This window comes from Mya arenaria, chromosome 4 (assembly GCF_026914265.1).
Source record: "Mya arenaria isolate MELC-2E11 chromosome 4, ASM2691426v1".
NCBI lineage: Eukaryota > Metazoa > Mollusca > Bivalvia > Myida > Myidae > Mya > Mya arenaria.
In genome coordinates this window covers 82,213,766-82,229,285 of record NC_069125.1, presented here as the reverse complement: position 1 = coordinate 82,229,285, position 15,520 = coordinate 82,213,766, and the positions used below count along the sequence as shown (strand labels likewise).

At 33.5% G+C, this 15,520-nt stretch overlaps 1 protein-coding gene across 1 annotated transcript; it reads right to left on the bottom strand.

The window, feature by feature from the left end:
* Nucleotides 1–468: 468 nt before the first annotated feature.
* On the bottom strand, nt 469–7,536 carry LOC128230236 (uncharacterized). The gene is made up of 2 exons (XM_052942333.1): nt 7,309–7,536; nt 469–4,119 (listed from the first exon to the last, which is right to left on the bottom strand). Exon 2 carries the CDS (start codon nt 4,101–4,103, stop codon nt 1,197–1,199), a length of 2,907 nt encoding a protein of 968 aa, XP_052798293.1. The 5' UTR covers nt 4,104–4,119; nt 7,309–7,536; the 3' UTR covers nt 469–1,196.
* Nucleotides 7,537–15,520: the final 7,984 nt, after the last annotated feature.

Sequence of the window (15,520 nt, the reverse complement as noted above, 5' to 3'; positions counted from 1 at the left end):
TTTTATGAGTTGTATTTACGGATAGTCTGGGTTTATTCATGAATATTTAGGGGTGCACTTGCCTATTAGACTTCCTAGTGAATAGTAGCGATTTGGTTTTTGCAGGATTTGGGCATTATTATGTCAAGTTTCCATATTTGTGTGTATTTTTCTCGATAGTTCAATTGTTATATGCTTTGCTTTGTTTTATTTATTCTTATTTTGCAGAAATTGCAGCAGGGATTTTTCCTGTGCTGTATCTAATACATTTCACTGTGTTTCTTTCCGTATTTACTTGGATATATTAATTTCTTCTCTTTTTTTGTCTTAAATAGCTGGAAACGATGTACATCAGCATCTATATTGTAGTAATTTTACCCAAGATTATTTTTTGTAATCTTATTGATCTTGAAATTTGTACAATTTTGAACTTAGATGAACTGAATTCATCGATTCATGCTACATCTTCAGTTTTCAGTTCATACAGCATGGACCACCCATATCATGCTATTGTTATTTTTGCGTAATGTCATATTTTTTTGTTGTCCATAACTTTGTAACCAAGGGCTAATGGGAGCATGGGTTCCTTCAACTTATGGTAAATTTCCATTTCGGGAGAAATGCTTTCCCGGGCGGGGGAGTGTAACCAAGTGTTTGATAATTGCTGGCGTCAGTATTTCCCAGGCGTGTATGTTCCGTTATGTATGATTGGATTCAGTGTAATTGAGTTTAAATTTCCATTAATCCTGTCATGGCACTGAACACTTATAACTAACAAATTAACATTTTCGATGTTGACTGTTTTATTAATTTACAAAACTTTAATTGAACCCTTTCAATCTCTGTTTTTGTTTCCAAACCCCGAAATTTCACAGCCATTATTCATAACTGGTAACACACACAAATTATTAATAATCCAATGAAATATTTAAATGCTGTCACAATTATGTATTATCACAAGGCATCAAATCTTAACATTACCGCCAAAAAAATGATGAAATAACAAGCCCGTTTGTACAGCGGATACGTTAAAGGCGCACAATGTAGGATGATGCATTTTTTCATACATTATTTTTTTTTAACTCATTTCAATTAAATCATCAACAGTAATAAAGGCATATTATCATACTCGAGTACATTTTTCTTCAAATCATGAAACCATATGTTGTGAAAGACTATTTTGTGATAAAAAAAATAAATTGTTATGTGTTTTTAGGCTAATGCTTAATGCTAGAAATAATTGAGCACCATTGACTTAGAACTAAATGCTTTCTTATTTCATTTTCCGTTCTCATCATATTGCTCACAGTGTCAAAGTCGACTGTGTTCAGTTTTGTATCCAGATCTTCAATACTGTCAAAATACTGGATATGCGGCCAGTCAAAAAAGTCACTGAACTGTAACCAGTACATCTCTGCTTCAGAGTCATCATTGAATTCAGCATTAGGATTGTAAGAATGGTACGATGTAGGGTGTTTGCTCACTTTCAAATGTAAATCTTTATCCATATTGCAATAAGGTGGTGTGGTACTCGTTCTATCTGCTCCAAGTCCGCCTCGACTTCTTAAAAATTTTGGACTAGGCATAAATAATGGAATATTTATGGAATAAAAGTCTGTTAATTTATATGACATAACAGAATAAGGGATATAAATTATTGCTTTATGTCTAAGTAAATCGTTTGATGTGTAGTGTTTATATTTTTTATGAATGTCAATAAGTTTAAAAGACTTCACTTTTCCGATCATTGATTTATCATAGCCAGCAACAAGAATTTCAGCCTCTGTTGGTTTAAATTCACCACCTTTTGTATACATGCCACCAAAGCTGCTTATCAATTTTATGGCATCACCAAGACCAGTATAGAATTTCAGATATTCATAATCATATCTACTAGCACCGCCAATTATGTGTTTCGCTCCTTTTAGACTTTGAGCGTTTCTTAATTCAAGATCAATTAACTGATTTGTTAACTTATTCCATGATTCTACAGTGCATCTTCCAAGATTGTATCGATGAGCTGTGATAAATAATATCGACTTAGTGTTGTTTAGTGGCATCCACAACTGGCACATTGACGAATAAAATCCACAATAAAATGCATCAACACTCTGAAACAATTCATCATTTGTATAAAACTGCATAACTTTGATAATTAAATCGTGCGTAACCTGAGTCCCTATCCTGTAATCTTCTATTTCTTTAGGAATTGATTGTGGAACTATGATGTTTGAAATATTAAAGACTTCTGGGTATGGCGTGTTTCTATACTTGTAGCCAGCAACCAAAATTCGCTGTCCAAGAGACGAGAGAATTGTCGGGAAGTCTATTCTGCAGCCGTCGTGCAAATCGGAGGTCCAAAATGTCATTTTGGTATGCTTCTCTTTAACCACTTCACAGTTCTTTGGAAAAAAAATTGGTTGGTAAAAGACCGATGATCCAACGTTAAAGTTTGATTTGTCCTTACTTATAATCCAATCAGAAGCCGTATCAACAAGTTTGTCATTACTTCTCGTCGTATACCCAACACCAAAAAGAGCCAAAACCCACCGCTGAATAGCAAAAACGTCATCAATCTCTATAAAGCCGCGTTCGTATATTCCAATATACAAGTCCTCATAAAGATCTTCCAATGAGCGTGACTTATGCTCGCCTTTGGCTATCTTGTCTCTTCTCCAGTGATCTAGAAATGATACGAATACTTCAACTCTGGTGTACAAAGGTGTTTCCGACTGAAGGTCTGCCAAGTGTGAATGGACGTTACGGTCTTGGTCAACCAGAGGTCGTGGCATGAACCCGACCAGTATGTCTTTCAAGGAAAGAACGGCCTGTGCAATGTAGCTTCGCAATATATCCGAAACACGACCATGGACAGTGGTTGGCAGGTACATTGTAATGAAAGCTGAGTGAAAATGTAGCGTCGCTTGGGCATTTAGTGGGGAATACACTCCTGGTGACAAGAGCACGGCTGACTTTTTGTCTTTATCCGACTTTGGTCGTTGAAAGGAGAACGGAGTCCCATGAATAAGACGATACAAAGCATCCACGTCAGGTTCATGATCGGCCAAAGCCTGGAGAATACCAACGTTGTTAGCAGCTTGTTTAACATTACTTACACGTTTAAATGTTAAATGATCCATCCCCTCAGATGATGTAATCAAAGTCAATGGATACCCTCTCGGCCAACACTTCGGATTTGGCGCTCCTAGATATGGATACGGGTTAAAGAAATTGGGTAGGTCATTTTTGTACTTTTCTTTTACGTCAACCAAAGTTAAAGGCTTAAAAGTTCCGTCCATGTTTGTATACGTTTCTATCCATAAATTGTCGTCTGGAGAAGCTCCTTCCATCCAAAACTTAAGCATGTTATCATCATCACAGTCCCATATTACCTTTGCCCCATGCGCAATCGCATACAAAAAACCCACATTTTTTCTGCCGAAGCTTTTCCATGGCAAACCGTCAATAAAATCAGACTGTATCTTGTTTTGATCTTCCATACTTAAGAAAACGATTGTCTGATTAGGCACAGAAGAGGGGAGAAGGTATTTCTTTGGCCACCCAGCATCGCCAGCTATGACCATACACCAGTTTCTCATGTACTTAAACCGTCGTACAGCTTCCGACGGAGGCTCAAATATCGTTGTAAGCACCGCCCAAAATTTACAGCTTTTCTGCATAAATTCTCTTCCGGTATCATTAGCAATGTCTGATGATGGTTGTACCCTTTTAAAGCGGAATTTGATTTTATTTGTTGAAAATTTACGGATGATTCTACCTGTGTATTGTTTACCAGACACATCCGAATTGTTTAACAGCTCTTTAAGAAAGTTCGCTTTGTCCAAGTCTTTGAGTGTTCTAAGCATTCGCTCAGCCTCGCCCATAACATAAGGGATTCGTTTAAAGTCATTTTCGGCATCGCCCAAAGGCGCGTTTATGCCGTTACGTAATGGCTTAAACGTAAAAGTGTCGGTATAGCCCTCGACATAAGTAATGTCTGCCTTTATGATTTTGTCTTTGACGTCATATAGTAATGTTATAAATACAAGTAAGCACAACACTACAACCGTTTTAAGAACGACCCGTCGACGGAAAAAAATACATCTGGCTCCTTCGTTGACCATGGTTAAGATCAGTACGCTGAAAATATAATGATAATACATATGGTACAACAATTTTCATTAGTAGTAGTTCATATGGCTACATTTACGTTGCCTGTCGGGAGTACTCGTGATTGTCAGACCTAATGCAATACCAATTATAATTCAAATATTGTTTTCTACCTTCACCTTTTCCTTTGAACAACTGATTTTAACATATAAAGAGGTCATTAAAGTTGGAGTAAATAATATCTAATATAAAGGACTTAACGATCAAAATTTGTGGACATTAGCGGATAACCGGCCATCGAGTAAAAGTCAGTGTAACTAAAGTTTCATAGGGATCATCTACTAGTCAGTGTCAATAAGCCTATTAAATTTGAAGTCTTCGATATATGAAGTTGAAAACGTTTTTCGATTAACGGTCACCACGACTTTAATCTTTGACGTACTTACATCAAAATCCATAAGGGTTATCTATAAATCATAACCTATGTTCATGCAAAAAATCCTAATACCCATCGGACACAGCTTTTATGGTAAAAGTATCCACGATATTGACGTTTGACCTACTGATATCAAACTCAATAGGGGTAAATATATTTTCACCCTGTTGATGTTACAAGCATAAATAAGAAGATATCATTTATGGTTTGTTTGAAAGAAGAAGTTTTGTTGGGACAAATCACAAACACACGCCTTAAAAGTCAAAATCCCAGGCTATATTCATTAAGCAAAGAATAAACAAGTCCTCTGAAAAGTAATAGATTACAATGTACAAAGTATATTGCTATGAATATAACAGCAGTGGTTGATTATGAGCAGAACTTTCAAAAAGTCATAGTTGTTGTTTCATGATCTCTTTGAAAGTTTCAGTCTTTCTTTTATTATGGTTTCAGGTCACTTTCTGTTAATTGCTCACAATGATTAGTATACAGCTTTATTCTACAGCATGCCTAAAAGAAAGAAAGCAGAATAAGTGGGTACCGCTAAATAAAAACTAATCGTTGTTTTGTTTAAATGTTGAATGGAAGACTTTAAAATCTCAAAGTGGTCTACTTTATTGTTGTATTTCGTTAAGCAGCTGCCTGGATAGCTCAGTGCGTAAGAGTTCCGTGCTAGTGTTTGAGCAGTGTTTGGTGTGATTGCAACACCGAACGCACCTTTCATCCAAGTTTTACTTTTCTCGTTTCAGATTTAACATGCAGTCTTATTTAGGTAAAAGGGCGAAGAGTGAAGTTTGTTTGGGAAACCTGATCAGAAACAGTCATCAATTAGAGTGTTTTGCTATTTTTCCGGTGACCAGTACGAGCCCAACATTGGGAACAAATTTCCTCATGGATTGTCCTTTATTATAAGGTCCTTCTTTTAAATCTTTGAATGGATTATTATCAAATGCACCCACCTTTTTTATAAAAAAGAGTGCAACACAGCATTCCTTGTAATATACTGACTAAAACAGCCAAATGCAAAGCACTTTTATGGCATGCTGGTTGTTACAATTCCCATTTTCTAAAAAAAAATCATTGTCTAAACAATTTTCAATCTGTCTAAATCCTCGAAAGTATTACAAATGAATGGCACTGCTTACATAAACGTTTGCAGAAGTTTAAGATTGTAGTACTTTATACTCGTCACCATACTGTGTGCGACTAACTGTAATTGACGGTGTCTAAAGTTGTGTCACCAAGGCCTCCTTTTTACATGGTTTATTTTCATAACAGGGAAGTAGCATGTGTATGTTTATCGCAAGAACACAAAATGCCTTCATATAAGACAAATTGTATCGCCATTCAAACCGACCACGTAGGGTTTGTGCTATGTAGGTTTCGTTCATATATCAATATGTTGACGATATCAGAAATATCATGTTCACAAATTAAAGCAACTTATTGTGTTAAAATTGTGCGCTAAATTGTGATATTTGCTGAGCAGGAGTACTTTAAACAAAGGGAGAAAACAAAGTGCACTACATTTTCAACGGTATCAATTGAACTAGCAACCACAGAAATGGCAGAACAGTGGCCAGATTCCGTTGAATTGGTAGCACGTACAAACAAATTTGGCGCTTCGAAATTGAAAAGTAGATATATCATCTAAGGTATGTAAGTCTGAAAAGGTAGTACTAAATTGACACATTTATTCTTACCTTTCATGATGTTGTTTAACAGTGGACAAAAGGTCACAGATCACGGGTCAACATCTAACTATAGGGGCATATATTGATATAAATCCGAAGTAACACGTGTTAGCTAACTAGGGGAAGATGAAGACATAGTCTGTAGAAACCCGGTTAATAATTTACTTAAATATTAATTAAGTCATGTATTTAAAACGTTTTTTAACATTATTTATGCAAAAGGCTACAGAAACAAGCTCAGTAGCAAAACGTTTAAACATAAACCCGGTTTAGTGGCACTGGGCAAACGCCAAAGACATAGAACACAAACAAGAAACATAGAAGAACAGCACAAAACTCCACAAACAGCACAAGGCATACATACTATATATATATATATATACAAAATAGGTACGTTTATCACGAATTGTTAGGTACCACCTTGAAACGGTCCGTAACACTTAAATTTAAACAACGAATAGTGATATGTATTGGCACGGTTATCCGATTAAATCACTAAGTAAACAGTACGGTTATATTTTACTGTTAATTTTCCGAAAACCTGACATAATATATTTCATACAGCCACTGGTCAGTAGATCAACATTTTTTTGTAAAACGTCATGTCTTACTTAAACAATATTTTCGAAATAAGCTTCTAGAAGGATGCTTTACACAATCAAGCTGCAACAAAATTGTAAGATTTGTGTCAAGTCACCTTATTTATTTGTAATAAGCGTCTCAGAAGGAATCGATGTATTGTTACCTTTACCTAAAGGGAAACGTTTAGCAATTATTATTGTATATCAACATTTAAATTGTTACTCTCAACTATTTATTTTATTTCGTCACAACTCACAATAAAGACCACACATGATAAATATTTGTACAAGGAACAAATAATTTACGGTTGGATTAATATCTATGATAAATAAATTAGATATTACACAATTTGATTGTTAAGTGTCTGATGAGTACTGGTACCTGATTTAAAAATAATACAATAACAGGCATACAAATGGCGATAAATCGATAAAATGTAGATGGATGAATACTAAAAGTACACATTTTTTTGACAACAAAATAAACATATCCATCTTGAACACTTACCATTTTCACTAAATTCGGAAGTTAAATATCAGTCCATGCACCCTCAAAAAAACAACTTCCACTGATTGTGTATTGATTCAAGTGGTTCATTTTCTTTTGACTTTTATTCCATTAATGCTAAGTCCCGCTTTACACAGGAAACAAAGGCAGGCAATATATGCAAATAAAATAAAAACTAAGAAACATATTGAAAAGTGTCTCTTTCACAGAAGTCCATATATTGTCATCCGAAACGATATGATAAGGTAATTGCGTAAATTAGTATAGCATGTCAAAGCATATAATCATGAAATTTGATACCATTGTTTGGTATTTCAAACCAACAATGTAAAAAATTAATCAATGTTACGTATTGCAATATGTTTATCTGTGGTTGTATTTCAGACAATCACGGTGGGTTAGGGTTAAGGTTACTGCCATAAAGACATTTAATGTTTTATCATCGACTCTAACTTTATACAATCATATGTACTTGTTATCTTAAAATAACTACAAAAAACATAAGTTTATCGAGTATTCACGAATTATTTAATTCGGACTAGCATTGTCATGCTTGACACGTTTAAGAATTTATTCTTGACGTAGATCCAAAATGTAACCAATTTTGTGCTGGGTTAGGTTTAGGGTTAATGTCTATGCATAAACATACAAAAACTATCAACCATTGTGACATTTAACGATTTTATTTGTCCCATATTTTTTTAGCTTGATTATGTATATATCCTATTTTATCTTCGAAATTATACAAACAATAAGAGACCATTTTTAAAGCTACAAACGTATCATTTGTTTTGAGAAATACGAATAAAATCTAATTTGTGACATTTTCCAACAAGTTTGTGATTTGTTCAACCTATAAAAGCATATTTGGTATTATATCATTTCATGTTGTTGTTTTACACAATGTCTGTGACAATCTTACGAAAAACACATTGCTATTTATGATGTTGATGCATATTTAAAAACATATTCGATAGCATGACATTTTTAGACTTCTGTGGGTGTTTTTCTCCGCATATTATGACTAACAATGCCTTGTGCTGATTAATCATCCATTTGATTTGATATAACTCTCTGTGTTGGCCAATTATGTTTGAACAAACGGAAAACGTCGCTGTTACAACACCAAGCCGCTGTAAATGCTACCGTCGTTATTGTTACATAGAAAACTTACATTTACTTGAAACAAGTATGTAAGTACACAAACATACGTCTGCAGATTGAGTTGGCATCCCTAATCATTGAAGTCTTTGAGAGTTTACCTATAAGTTTATTATTGCTATTTGTTTTATTATTAAGGTCCATCAAGTTAATGCATGCTTTGGTAAAATTTACCTTTTTACTTTATTCAGGATTGTAAGGATAAGAGTGAGGTTGTGCGCCCAAACTGGTTTAAACCCCTAGTAAATTTACATTTTAATGAACGTTCCAAGGCGGTACCTAACAATTCTTGATAAACACACCTTTATTTTTATATACTATATATACACTGTGTTTTTGTGTAGTTTTGTGCTGTTGTTCCATGTTTTCTTGTTCATGATGTTTTGTACATGTGTACTATGTCTTTCGCGTTTACCCTGAGCTATTTAACGGGATATGTTTGAAGTTTTGGCTACTGAGCTTAATTCTGTAGGTTATTCTATAAATTTGGATGAGTTGGATCAGTTTCTCAGGCTCAATTCATTCATTTACATGAATATGTGTAAGAATGATTGATACGTTTTTACAGCTGATTAAACATTTAAAACTGGTTAGATTTCATACTTCAAAACATTTGTCTTGGCCTATTTTTTCTGATGGTGACTGTTTTAACCTTTTTCTTTGCTGCAATAAAGGCCACTGCTGTTCCGTTGTTTTTTTGTTTTGCTTTCCCACAGAATGTTAACTTAAGTTTTATATGTACGACATATATGAAATGTCGTGACATTTTCCGACTTGTTTGTGATGTTTTTGTTCTCGAATGGCTTTCAACCCTTTTCCATTTTTCAACATTTATAGTTCACTATCTATTTTTTGTTATATTATTTCTGATGGTGATTGTTTTAACCTTTTTCTTTGCTGCAATAAAGTCCACTGCTGTTCTGACCGTTGTTTTTTTGTTTTGCTTTCCCACAGAATGTTAACTTTAGGTTTTATATGTACGACATATATGAAATGTCGTGAAATTTTCCGACCTGTTTGTGATGTTTTTGTTCTCGAATGACTTTCAACCCTTTTCCATTTTTCAACATGTATAGTTCGCTATCTATTTTTTGTTGAGTTTTGTGATTTTACTCACATTCTTAACACTTCTCAAATAACAATTTGATAATTGACATAATTTGTGTCCCCAATTTACTTTATACACAAGCGTTCACGCATTACCTTCACCTGGAGCTGTAAGATATTCATTTATAGGATATGTTATTTTAGATATTTCTTACTATAATATATTCTAATGATGTAAAGTTATCAACCTGGTGCAAACTTTAAGGTATTTGCAATAAATCTTTACGAAAAGAAATGATAAAACATTGACTTAAAATGTTATTCAACACATTAAACTGACCACCACACGCAACCTTGACAAACTATTTTAACCAATCATTCCAATAACTCTTAGATTAAACAGGCCGGAAATTTTTCCATTACGTTAACGGACACTAAAACGAATAACATTTACAAATCTAAGAGAAATCTAACTGTGGTTTGCTTGAAACTTAATCAAAGGAACATATTAGTGCACAATCGACGAATGGTGGATTTCTGGGGGCTTTAGCAGGACTTTTAGCAAAACCAGTACTTCAAATGGCAGCAAATTTTATCAAAATATTAGCTCCACTAGTTAAGTGTATATTAAGTTGTTTAGCAAGTACTGGAATTGGTAAAATATTTAGTTCGGGTATGGTAGACACTGTGACTTATAATCAAAACAAAACAACAAACATACATTTTGTCCTTTTGCTTTCTTTGTGTTCATGTCTGTGGGAAGATCTATAGTTGACTCTGGTGAACTAAGTTAGTTCATCGTGTGTAAAAACCAACAAAGTGGTCTTAACTGCAGCTCGAACTTTGTGAGACGCAATCACAAACAAGTCAAGTTAAGTTGATTAGTGATATAGATAGATATTTATATTTATTTCAGTAAGGAATGCACATACAGTCAAAACTCGCTATGTCGACGTCGGATATCTCGACTTTCCGGTTGTGTCTATATAAAGAAATATGCTTGTGTCGATTTTTTTATCTCGATTTGTTCGCTATGTCGACCTCCTATTTTAGTCCCTATGGTTGAATTGTACACATTTTCTTGTTTCTTATGTCGAACTGTAGAACGCCAAATTACCATGCGTGTCAAAAGAACAAAAGTGATAATTGGAGATTACTTGGTAAGTGTAAATAATTAAAGTTTGTTTATGTTTTGGATTCAAAGACATTTTTGCCCAAGCTAACCCACACGGACGCCGATGATATCCTCGGAAAATTCGACAACATTGACAGTTATCTGACGATACAATTCTTTACACTACATAAAGAAAACAAACCGGTATAACATACTTGTTTTAACCAGTAAATTTGACACAAATAATTCATTTTCATTTCACTTTATTTTCAATAATGCGTATTAATTTCATGATTATCTCGACTTTTTATCCTAGGTCCCGAAAAAGTCGATACAACGAGTTTTGACTGTTCATGGACATTTGAAATAACCAACATGTATAGTAAATAGCATTATACATACGTGGTATTATCAATAGCCATAACAGGCACACCGAACCGAGGATGACACAAATAAGAACTCCTATTTCCATTATGTGTCCTCCATTGGTGGCATGGTATAGAGAGGCATTGCATATTTAAATAATAATATAGCTGTAATCGAAATTGCACAAGTGTATTAAAAGTTATGTTTTTTATAATTTTTTAGTATGTGCTATACTAGATGGCAATTTGTTCCATAAGGAAATACCAGAAAAAAGAAGGACTTTAACACAAAACCTTTGATCTCTGGAAAATCATAGGCCGCTTGCACAATCTTGTCCTATGTGTGTGTACAGTATTTTTGGAGATGAAATTGTCTTTTTTTTTTAGCTTGGTTTTAAGTAACTTGGTCAGACTATGATACCACATAGAACAGGCATAATCAAAACGGCATTAAATTAAGGCCATGACAAGGAGTTTATTGGTGTGTTATGTAAGGTAACCTTTCATATCATATAGATATTTAAAACTTGCATTAGCTTTTTTAATATGGAACGAGCCATAGAATCAAAAGATAGGGTCTGATAATTAGTTCTGCCAAGATATTTAACAGCAGAAGTTGGTTCAATAGTGGTACCATTACATTAAGTATCAAGTGTTGAGTTTGACCTTATTTTATGTTTAGACCCAAATAAAATTGACTCAGTTTTGCCTTAATGAAGTGAAAACTTATTATCAACCAAGCATTGACTGACAAGATGCATGTCATATTTCAATGACGTGTCCACAGAAATCTTACATTTACCTGAAGCAAGTATGCCAAAATCATCAGCGTGTAACAAGAGCTTGTTTTTAACCACGGGTGACATATCGTTAATATAAATCAAAAATAAAAGAGGGCGTAGTATGGAACCCTGAGGAACTCCACATGTTTCTAGCTCAAAAAGATAGGATTCAAACCATCTTAAAATGTCATCGCCAAGTCCTGTTGATCGAAGCTTTAGAAAGAGGATGGAGTGGTCGACTGTATCGAAAGCTTTTTGGACGTCTAACAGAATCACACCTACTACGTGACCTTTGTCTATCTCCATCCTTATGAAATATGTTAAATGAATTAGAAAGGTATCTGTCGAGTAGCCACTTCTAAACCCGGACTGTAATTTTCTATAATAACTTGTTTACTTTGAAGTATGATTCAACTTGGTCATATACAACCCTTTCATAAATATTTGATACAATACTTAGAATAGAAACCGGGCGGTAGTTAACTACATCAGTTTTGTCATGCTTTTTAAATATGGGAACTACTCTAGCTGTATAAGATCATCTGGTACCACACCTTGAACAAAGGATAAATTTATGACATGAGCAAGAGGTTCGGCAATAATAGAGGCTCCATCTATTAAAAAACGAGAAGACATGCCATCTAAACCTGTAGACTTATTAGCACAACTAACATAAATATATAAACATCTGATTTTTCGGAAACTGATGAAAAAGAAAAGCTATTTAACAACACGCCTAAATTGGAATACAATTTTGTCACAAAAGATTTTCCAAACTTATTTACAAAAACTGGTAATTTTTCAACAAGCTTAGAGGCAAATGGGGTATAAAATGAGTTAAAAGAGTCGGCAATAGATTTCTTATCAACACAAATATCACCACCAATATTAAGACAAATATTGGAACTTGAGGAAGATAACCCTTTCTTGTACGGTAGGACAAGATTCATAAGAATAGACCAAAGAGACTTAGAATAATTTCTGTTTCCTTCCAGAGTCTCAGTGAAAAAGCTTTTCTTGGATGAATCAATCATATAATGTGTTTAGTTACGTAATGATTTAAAAGTACAATAACTTGCCGATGAACACAAACTGTCTAGAAAACTATAAATGTTTGTTTGATGAGGTGATCTATTTACAACTCCACACAGAATAGGTTTGGATTTTGGCAATAGGACTTCTAGCCATGTTGCTTCTAGATCTTCATGTTATAAATCGCTGCGCCTGTTAAAAGCAAAGTATTTGCGTAAATAAATAAGTATTCCACCACCTTGTCGATTTCTATATTTTCGTTGCATTGAGTAATTATCAAGTGAAATTTCAGCATCCGGTACCGTGTCGTCCAGCCAAGTTTCTGTGATACATATGCATGCTGCTTTTGTTTGACGTGAGAAAATCCGAATTTCATCCAATTTGGGCAAGAGACTTCTCACATTTACATGAATAAAATGAAGGCCAATTTTAGTAAATGCCTTGTAATTGTCAAAGGTATCACTTCCATAAACAATATATATGCAAAAAGCTACAGAAACATGCTCAGTAGCAAAGAAATTAAACATAAACCCGGTTTAGTGGCAATGGGCAACGCCAAAGACATAGAACACAAATTCACAAACAAGAAACATAGAACAGCACACAACTCTACAAACAGCACAGTGCATAAATACTATTATATATATATATATATATATATATATATATATATATATATATATATATATATATATTTAGACCAATCCAACCTTTGGGTAACTTTGATGCAACCTTTGGGAGACTCGTGTCGCCCATAGGATATATGTTGTGTCGCCCAAAAGTAATTGTGTTTTTTTCTATCAATTTATTTTTTTAAATAATAAAACAATTTTGCAAACGATTTTGAACGCTTTAAAAAAGGTTCAGTCATTAAGCACTAATCAGCAGGAATACCATTTAAAGAAAAATCATGAATTTCAAAAAAGTGTGTATATTTTGAAAACAACCTTTGGGATACATTTAATTTTTTATCAATAATTTTCTTGTCATAGTTATATGTTTTAGATAAGAATTCATAAATGTAAAGAATATGATATTTTTTAATAGAAAAGTTAATTGTGTTCAACTTTAAAGATTCCGAAATTCCCTCAAAAAAATATTTTCGAAATAAGCGTACGATCCGTGTTTTCGTGTCGCCCAAAGGTTGATGTATATTCAATGCTTTGCAGACTATAAGAACAACATGTACTTTTCGTTGTATTAGTTATTTTATTAAAAAAATTAATAAACACAAATGACAAAAGTGCTTATTATAATTTATAATAGTTATATTTCAAAATGTTTAATTGGACATTCGAACCAAACATCGACGAAGTTTCAATTTGGCCTACAGTCATTACCAAGGGTGACGGACCTGACGCAACTATTTGTGAATAACGAATGGCAATTATGGTCGCATGTGCTTCGTCTCTATATTACAGAAAACCGTGTTCTATATTTATATACTGATATAAATGGGAACATTTCATTTCAAAACCATTTAAGGTACATATACTTACAAATACGTTCGGATATGTTACTTCAGATAAACCGAATATGCTCGAGTTGCAAGTCTATTCTAAAAAAGATAATTAATCTTATTTACATGACCCACTTAAGCTAAGAAACTATGATACATCTAAAAGGATTATCACTTAACTACTTGTACAAAACTACTTGTACAAAGCATTGAATCGGAATTCAAGTATATTAAAACAGGTTTTGGTGGTTGATTTAACAATATCTGTATTGGAGAGTAAAAATATACACTTATGTACCTGCACGTCTTATTTTATCATGCAAACTGATATGTTTGTCTTGAAGCCTACGAAATCTGTGATTTTATATATACAAAAGCTGTCATCCTTTAATGCTACTTAACTACACAAACATTAATCAAAGGTAAAAGATTTTCTTTATGGAATGCGTAAGGAGTGCATGCTGCTGATAATCATTCCATAAATTGTGTTCAAATCGTACAGGCCATTAATAGCCTTTTCTATTTCCGTTGTCAACAAATGTTGCCGAAATTATGAGAAATAAAACAAGTGTAATAGGTTATTTATTTTCAATTTATACTTCTTGTTTATTATGTAACAGGTTCAGTTCATATATGCATATTACTTTAGAAAAAGAACGGTTTAAAAAAGTAAAACACAAGTTTAATTCTGTTACTTTACTGTTTAACGCGTAATGATGCGTTAATAGTGAATGATTAGATGACTGGCTGTTTCCATGTACTTATATGTGTTAACTATTATCGGCGAAACGAACTGCGAAATTATGCATTTATGAAAAATATTTCTTACTTATAACAAGATTATAAACGTGTATTCAGTAGCTAAAACCGTACAAAACATAAATGACTGGTGGGTCCTAAGATAATAACAGTAATCAAGTATTGTCTCATAAAAGAAATACCGTTTTATGCTCCTTTGTTTCATATTAAAGACGGTGTCCTTCATTATATACTTTAATTATTTTTCTTAATTTTGATAAATTGAAACACTTCTTTCAATTGAGGTTACTCTTATTTTGGCGTGAGAGTGAATCTTTAAATGAGATATTTTGTCAGTAACTATTAAACTGAATTTGAAACACATGAAATGTCACAGAAGTCCTCTCTTGCTTAATGTCCAAAGAAAGTCCAATTCTAAGAATACTAAAATATGATTTTTGCGAACATTCAACAGTCAATCGCTTGAATCCTGAACTGAACGACGTAGAGACAA

Excerpts from the sequence above, each read along its gene's own strand:
- LOC128230236 (XM_052942333.1), bottom strand. The coding sequence starts at position 4,103 with ATGGTCAACGAAGGAGCCAGATGTATTTTTTTCCGTCGACGGGTCGTT.